We start from the raw sequence: 8,973 nt of genomic DNA on the forward strand, positions 1-8,973 counted from the left end.
CTCTATATATATATATATAATATATTTTCGGATTTAAATTTGTATTACAGGCTCGAATGGAAACTAAACAGTCGGGTTAGAAGGCAGGCCCGCCACGTCGGCACTCGGTGTGGGGCCCTGACACCGGATCCAAGGCCTTGGTCGGTGACCTTTTCGTACCCTTTTCCCGTGAGGCCCCGGTGTCAGGTAGATTTTGTCGTCTTCTTCGAGGGGTCGCCTTCGGATCTATTAATTATTCCACCACAGCCGGGTAGAGCGAACTCGACAACCTACCGACCTCCTTGTTGGCGCAACCGAGGAAGGCCCAGTCGGGCCACGCTATGGACCCCACAATTTGACCAATAGAAGGAGGGTATTGGAGGCCTGCCACGTTGGGTGATCGGCCACCCGCTTGTGCATATGCGGATCTGAGATCGCCGTCGCCGGCGGGCCACTAACTTGGCCGGTCGGTCGACGGTTTCCACCTGCCTTGTAACCGTCAAATTTAGTTGATTAGAAGTTGGAATCCATCAGTATAGTGAATTTGTGCATTAATGCTAGCGCTCACCGGGTCAGTTTTTGGCAAAAAAATATATTATAATTTTAAATTTCTGTATATATATATATATATATATTCATTCAATTAAATATGCCAGATTTATAAAGTGAGAAGAAAAAAATAATGAATAACTTCTGATATTGAATTGAACAATTATTTATAACCAACTCTGAGTATCGATAATATATACGAGTTAATTAATAATCAGTCTGCATTATTTAATTATAGGATACGTGTTGATCATTGGCTCTATATAGCATTTTTTTCCCCTTTTGAAGAGGGTTTAGTGACACCTAAACATGGAATCAAATGAAAAGATTAGATCTGGCCTAATGATTCCAAATGGAATATTATTATTGCTCTTTTTCTAGATTAGGATAAGATAGTTCTATAGATTTTGAAGTGTATTGTGTGATCGATTGTCATATAACCTATCATACTATAAGTTGCAGTATACATAAAAAATAATATACTGCACATATTATAAGAACACTAAAATAAATAAATAGATATAGTTATTAGAAAATTACAAATATGTTAATATATCTAAAAGTAGTTAATTAGGTACGTCCTCCAATGAATTATAATTGAGATATATACAAGGTAAGCGCAGGACTGTTTGCATGATCAGCTGTTGCAGGCTACTTCTTAATAAGATCCCATGCACATATCAGCCGTACGTGCATGCATGCATGCATGCTTTTTTCACGTCCACCTCCTCTTTATATCACAAACGAACTTAGCACAAAAGCGATCTTAGCATATATACGCATTAATTGCTCATGGATGGATGCAATGTATCAGTCGATGCCCTTCCAATAATTGTTCTGTGCCCATGCATTTTAGATTCTCCTGCTGTTGTTCTCCACGATATATATATCATCACTTAGTAATTCGATAAGACACTGTCCTTTCGGATTCTTCACGGTGCACCATATGAGCATGCATGCACTTAACGTTAAGGTATCTTCGAGCTTTAATTTATAAGTGGAAGTAGAATCCTTGCGTACATGTCTTCTAAATGGGCATCTAGATTGGTAAATCAGAGTTGGTGTGATAGAAAGATCCATTTAATTATTCAGCATCCATATGAGCAGTACTGAATGCATATCCATCACAGTTAAATCAAGCTAGCTATTTGGATAAGAGCATAAAACAAGAAGATAAAGATTCATTTTCAGTTCGAATATTTCCATGAGAAGCAAAAGATTTAAAGGCTTTAAATTGCATTATAAGGAAAGAATTCTTTGATTAATGCAGTATGAATAGAACCTCAAATTGAAAGTTCTCTCTTTCCTGCACCACTTTAACATTCGGCTAGCTACTTCATTTCTTTATTGTATATTTGAACAACACAATGAATTTTGAGTTTAATTGGAATATCTAATAAATACATCTCATTGTGAGCATGAGCATGGGTTGGTATATTGTGGTATTCATTCAAATTTATTAAGATAATCGAGCCAAGTCAAAAAATGAATTAAACGGAATGATTGTTCAAGCTTGATTTGGTTTTTTTTTTTTGTTATAAGCTTGAGCTTAGTTTAAACTTGACTTAAGCTTGATTTGTTTAGATGTTATTAAAATTTTAATTCAAGCTTATTCGATTGTTTAAAAATTTTATATTTTTTAAACTTATTTGATTGATTATTAAATTTGATAATATAAATATATTTGTTAATTTTAAAAATTTTTATTTATTTATCTATCATAATTTTGGAAGTTTTTAAAGAGTTTTATTAATTGATATAATTCATAAATTGTATTCATGAATATTATTCACAAACAATATCATTGTAATCTCTGTCTATATGTTGATGTTTTACTCAGTACAAGTTTATTTATATCCATTTGATATACATAAGGCTAATTAAATGAATAAGTTTGAACAACTCATTAAATTAAACAAATAAGTTTTAACACATATGTACTTAACATCATTAATATTCGTAAATAATATTTGTGAACATTGTTCATGAATAATATCTTTGAATCATGTTTAATTTATCAATAAAGCTCTTATCTTATTAAATAAAAAATTTAAAATAAATAAAATTAAAATGTAAAAATTTCAAACAATTAAACAAATTGAGAGTATGATAATATATAAACGAACTAATTTCAAGTCAAGCTCGAACCAAACTTAAACTCATAAAAAAATAATCAAACTAAACTTGAACAATCACTTCTATGGCTTAATTCATTTTAGATTCGTCTCGACTTAGCTAGCTCGACTTGATTACCTTATCAAATGAGTTTAAACACCACAAAACTTGATTTGACTTGGTTTATTTACCGTCCTAATCACCAGCTGGCTCTTGCCTTGTCCAAATCAAGAACCAGCATCCTCGCAAGTCTCAGTTCTCACAGTTGAGTCGTCGTCACCATTAAGCTACTCACTAGGCATTAGCTGTGTCTCCATTCTTCCCACACCAAAACCTCCCTTCTGTTTCTTTTCCATCCTTCTTTATTTTTGTGTTCTCATTTTAAAAAAAGAGCTAATGTTCAAACATAAAACAGAAATCAATAGCATCTCTAATTTACATACTGCAGCTTATATGATGAATTTGTCTGCATTTTCTCCTCCCAAATATATAACTTTATTGTTGTCTTATCCTTAATCACTTCATCTCCAATGACTCTGTGAGCTCATTTTGTTCTTGCTTTTAATTTGACTAGATTTTGGTGATTAGTTTAGGAGAGCTGCTTTTCCCCCCTCCCATCTGACAGCCTCCCCTCCCTCCCTCCTCTCTCTCTCCGTCTCAAATGACACTTTTATCTCCTTCTCTCTTTTTTTTATTTTTTTATTTTTCTAAATTTTCATTTAGTTTTATTTTTAATTAATTTTATTTAAAAATCATATTTTGCTGGATTCCGCAAAAATAAAATATCTATATTTTTAATTTTATTTTTTAATTAATTTAATTTATTATTTTTTCATCAATATGATTTTTTTTTCATTTTTTTAAATTTTATTTAGTTTTATTTTTTAATCAATTTTGTTTATTATTTTTTATCAATATTTTATTTTTAGAATTTTATATAAATTTTATTTAGTTTTATTTTTTAATTAATTTTGTTTATTATATTTTTCAATTTTAACATGTGTCAAGGGTTGGAAGAAGGATAATTTAAAGTGATGAGAGATTTTGACATGTGTCAAAAGTTGGAAAAAAGGTAATTTAAAAGGACGAGAGATTTTGACATATATCAAGAGTTGGAAGGAAGGTAATTTAAAAGGACGAGAGATGTTGACAGGTGTCAATGGGAGAATGAGTAATTTAAAGAGGGTGAGAGATTTTGACATGTGTTATGTGTCAAGAATTGGAGGAAGGGATGATTTAAAGGGAAAGAAGGTTCTGACATATATTAAAAGTTGGATGAAGATAATTTAAATGTCGAATTAGGAAGGTAATAAAAAAAATGAAAGATTCTGACCTAGTTAAAAATTATATAAAATTTAAAAAAATTAATAAAAAAATAATAAACAAAATTTATTAAAGAAATAAAACTAAATAAAATTAATAAACAAAATTAATTTAAAAATAAAACTAAATAAAATTAAAAAAAAATATATATATATATAAGTATTAATGAAAAATAATAAACAAAATTAATTTAAAAAATAAAGCTAAATAAAAATTAATTAAAATTAAAAATATATATAAGTAAAATAAAATAAAAAATAAAGAAAAAGGGCAAAAACGTCATTTGAATGGGGGAGAGAGAGAGGAGGGGAGGGGGGTGCGGTGTCAAGGGGGGAAAAGCAATTTACTTAGTTTAGCAACTGGACTTGAAGGGGATTCTTGATTTGAAAGGGAGCCCTGAAACAACGATCAAAGTTGGTACTATGTGATCTCGAGATCGCGGAAATAACATTTTACAAAATGCAAAGTAAAATCGCGCGCGCACAATAAATCCAATGTGATCCCAGAAGAAAATGGTTGACCGTCTTAAATGTGGGAATTTTATGCCTACATGGAGTCTATCTGAAGCATAACCTCAGTACAAGTGAATGATTAGTTCTCGGTTATTTCATTTCACTTTCATTCGTTGACAGATAGAGTTACCATTGTCTCATAAGTAACAAAATCTGAGGCGACTTCAAAACCTTCTGATCAAACCTCTGCTACTGATTGATACGTGGAAATCTCCTACCAATTGAACTGCATAGATAATTAGAACAACTGGTTGAACAGTGGGGTGCGATTTTAGAGAGACTAGCTTTAGAGAGATCCAATGAGCGATGAACAGCAGGTTAGGTGGGACTTAACAAAGAGTGAAAAGATTCTGTAAGCCGAGTCTTTTCTCTCTATCGTCTCATGGTTTGTTTGGTGGCATCAGACTGCAGTAGATTTGTAAAACATAAAACCCATAACGATTTTGCAGTTTGAAGGCTGTCTATTTTCTTTTGATGTTTGTGCACTTTAGCTCTTGTAACTTCAGACAGTCTTTTTTTTTCCTTTATAAAATCAAACTTTTCTCTTGATGATCCCATTGGAAGCAGTAAATGAGCCAGTAGCTAGCAAAAATGTAAAGACAAAGATGATAAAAACAATGTGTTCCTGTGTTTATGAATCAGCATCTCCTTTCCGCATGACAGTTTCCTTCCCCCAAATATTAATAAAGAAATTTCCATGTGATCTCTTTCATGGACTTCAGAATTAATGGTCAACATCTCCTGTGCCATGTCTCCAAGGCATATATTGTTTAATTAATAACCAAAAGATGGAAGAAAAATACCTGCTATAAATTATAAAATGTCAGTATAACTGCAGATAATGGGCATTGCAACTGGCAAGGGGCCATCAATCATATGAGTTAAATGGAACTGATGAAACCATGTCTTCTTTACTGATTAAGAAACTGACAGCTTAGTTTTTTTAAGGAAGCTAAGTCACTTGGCTCTTGTCGACAGGTACCTTATTGGATTTGTCTACTTTGATTTCATCCATGTTTAATACAAGGAATATTCTCCTTTCAGTAATAAACTAATTAAGTTTAGTGTAGAACTTTTACTGTACTGCTATTAAAGTGTTATGGTAATTGATGTGGTGGAACTTGGGCAAGCAACTCTCAACATAACTAATTGGTTCATGTCGGTAATAATGAGGATCGAAGAAGGCTAAACAAATGAAAGAACACAAAGGAAGCCATGCCATGCACAAAATGGCTAAAATTTGACAGCTTAGCCTAGAAATTCAGCTTTTGTTCCTCATTAGTTCACTTGAGTAGCCTCTTCAGAAAATAACTGATTGACCATTGCAAAAATTTGAAATAAAAACCATAGCCATTTCCTTATGTAGAATTGCCACTCCTATCTGATGAACATCATATCTACTTTGCATTTTAGTAGTGGTGTCTGATAAGGTTTCACTATCAAATCATGCTACAAAATTTCAGCAAACCACTAATTTGGCTGGTCCTGCTACGATAAGCTCTTCCGGCACACTTAGTTAATCTGCCATAACTACCAACCGGGCAAAAATGCTGCAAAAGAGACACTTTTCTCTCATGAACACATGGATCTGCTTAATTTCCTCTTCTTGGCAGCAGGAGAGGTAGCATGAGAATTACCATGTGAGCGAGCTGAAGAATCATCACTTTTGTAGCTCACACATGAAGCATCCAGTGTTCTTGATGGGCTCTTTGGCACGGCAGAAACTGAGGGACTTTTGTTGCTATAAACCATATTCTTTGTCAAATTCATCCGTCGAATCACTTCATGACATCTTAATACTTTTTCCTGAACCGATGGAGCAAAGTCATTAACAAATGTGGATCTAAACAGAATTACTCAATTCAGTGTGGAAGGCAAAAGAATAATCTCACCTTATCTACATGTATCCAACAAGCTGAAGCATTGTCAATGTTTACAGTATGGCAACCTCTCAGGGTTGACAATGCCACTGCTGCAGCAATCTCAGAAGGCTTGAACTCCAGGAAACCAATCCCTGCAATCAAGTCATAGTCAAATTCCTCTCATGCTGTCAATCCAACATCTCTCTCAGTTTAATGTATCATGTGTAATTTACTAGCCTTTGGCAATGCCCAAAATGAGGTCCACAGAGGAAGAAAATAACGAGCTATCCGAGAATTTGCCTTCATTGAATTTATACAAAAAGTAATCAATGAATGAAAAAGGTGTCACAATATGCATCCTCCAATTAAGGGTGCTAAGCACTGCAAGTTCCATTCTCTGTATAGTCCTGGCTTCAAATGCATATTTTGCCTCACCAACCTATTTGTTCACAAACAAAGTTAACCCACAAGTAACAAGATGTTACAGTCCAAGATTTTTCAAGTAAATTGGTATTAAGTTTCTTCCAGAACCTGCAAGTCCAGAGATGAAGGCACTTCTATTTCCTCCACCTTGGCAGCAAGAGATAAGCAGGCCACTGATACCAACTGTGTCATCCAAGCCTTGTTGGTCTGAAGCAACAGTTTCACAATCATGGCACGGTGAGAAAAATCAAAATTTTCTTTAATGAATATGTTCTTGGTCTCTTTTCTTACTGGGGATTGGTATGAGGAGAGGAATCGATCCAAGTAATTTACAGACAAATAGGCGCTTAGAGGTCCAAAATTGTAATGTGCATGAACCTGTTCATTCGGAAAGAAATGCCCAATGTTCAAGTTGATCGATCTGTCAGGATCATGGAAAAATTAAGGAAAATGCGGAGTCTACCTTTCGAATCCACTCAATGGCATCACTTCTGAGAGCTAGGTCTAATTGCCCACCCAGCAGCTTCTCGGCATAGTCTCCGAGTGGCAGGTGCTGGTGGGACTCCCTCTCGATCAGCAGGGCAATGCACTCCTCCGACGGCAAAGCGAAATCCCTCAGCATCCCCCCATAAAAATCGCACCTTTCTCTGGGAGATTGGTAAAGGTTGCGCCTTTGGTGTTCTCCATGGAAGGGCTGTTCTTCTTCGCCAAGCTCCAGGATGCTATTACTGCCCTCCGGGCAGAGGAGGACGGAGGAATCATACTTATAGCTGACACCCATTGAAACTAGATCAAAAATGAAACATTCTTTTGTTCCTCCTCAGAATGGCCTCTTTGGAAACAGAAACAGCGAGGCCAAAATGAAGAAGATAGGAAAAATCATAACGGAATAAACCGAGAAGGAAGGAGAAGAGGCTTTAGGAGGGGAAGCTTGGGCGGTGGTTATATATAGGAGAATAGGTTTGCCCTGTAGCAGTGTCCATAACAATGGCTTCGTCTTTTGTACCGGGAAAGAAGAGTAATCTTGCTTTAGGGGAGTGGTTAGGCTTGAAGCTATTGCTATATTGGAATTTTGTTCAGGCATTTTCTTTGTACAATTCATCTTCTCATAAACGAATCTCATTGTTTATGCAAATAATAATATTACTCCAAACTTCATCATTGAAAATTCACTCTTGTATCTCTTGTCCTTGTGTTCCATTCTGTAGATTTAAGCATATCTTATTAAGACGTCCCAAGTTAAAAAAGTATCAATATTACTGTTTTTTCATCACACGAGTGAAGTTAATCTTTGCCCATAGTCAATGGCGGAGCCAGCCTGGGTGATTTACCCGGGCTGATCTCCGACGGTGGGCTATGCCGACGAGCTCTGAGTTATTTTACCCGGGCTGGCTCTTCTATTTTCTTTTAAAAAAAAAATTCTTACGTAAATTTAAACTGTTTCGCCGTGGAGCACCCGAGCTATAGCCCGGGTAAAGTAAAACGTGGCTCCGCCCTTGCCCATAGTTTGTTTTCTTAACGTTGAAGTTAGAAACCTTCTTGAATAAATGAACGTTGTAATCTTTCTAACTTCAACCATGGTCAAACAATGAATCGTTGATTGCAAAACATGCTCAGAAGATATTCAATGATCTTTTAACCAGTAGCTCTGGAAAATTATTTGCACTATGATAAACTTCAAATTTTCTTGCCCTTACACAACAAAAGAATTGTTCCCTGAGGACTATTTACTAAGAAAATAGATGTCTGGTAGATAATTAGGAACTTTAAGATCGTTGATTACACACAGTACCCTGCCGAGTTTGACTGGATGGATCGTTTTCTCGATTACGATTTTAAGGCGTTCCCATTCCCTCGCGAGTTTAGCCATTTGTTGCGATTCTCTCCGAGTTCAATGCGACCCCGTTCCGATCTTACCACTCTACTTTAGCAGACGAATGCTCCACTGACGAATCATTGAGTCATTGACGATGGCTATAAAACTGGTAGAGTTGCAGAGCATGCAGAGAGACAGACCATCTTCTTCATTCTTACTACACCATTCGATGGCTGCTTTACCCGTTGATCCGGAATCGCAAATTGCTCCAGCTGATGCCCAAGCCAAGTTGATCGAGAAAGCCCTGCCAGTGCTGTGGCAGCTCATCTCCCCGGGGGCCGTCAAGGCTTTCGGACCGACGGCGCCCAAGGACGGCCATGAGCGTGCGTTCGCT

The 8,973-nt window shown here is 35.7% G+C and overlaps 1 protein-coding gene across 1 annotated transcript; it reads right to left on the bottom strand.

Annotated features, from left to right (window-relative positions):
• Positions 1–6,050: 6,050 nt before the first annotated feature.
• LOC141811493 (cyclin-D3-1-like) lies at positions 6,051–7,553 on the bottom strand. The gene is made up of 6 exons (XM_074699521.1): positions 7,227–7,553; positions 7,055–7,141; positions 6,872–6,970; positions 6,578–6,779; positions 6,371–6,492; positions 6,051–6,284 (listed from the first exon to the last, which is right to left on the bottom strand). The coding sequence occupies exons 1-6, from the start codon at positions 7,542–7,544 to the stop codon at positions 6,051–6,053; spliced, it is 1,062 nt and encodes a 353-aa protein (XP_074555622.1). The 5' UTR covers positions 7,545–7,553.
• Between the last annotated feature and the right edge of the window lie 1,420 nt (positions 7,554–8,973).

The sequence above is a fragment of the Curcuma longa genome, chromosome 17 (assembly GCF_044706935.1).
Source record: "Curcuma longa cultivar G26 ecotype Majalengka, Jawa Barat chromosome 17, ITB_CL_G26_1.1, whole genome shotgun sequence".
In the NCBI taxonomy this organism is placed as follows: Eukaryota; Viridiplantae; Streptophyta; class Magnoliopsida; order Zingiberales; family Zingiberaceae; genus Curcuma; species Curcuma longa.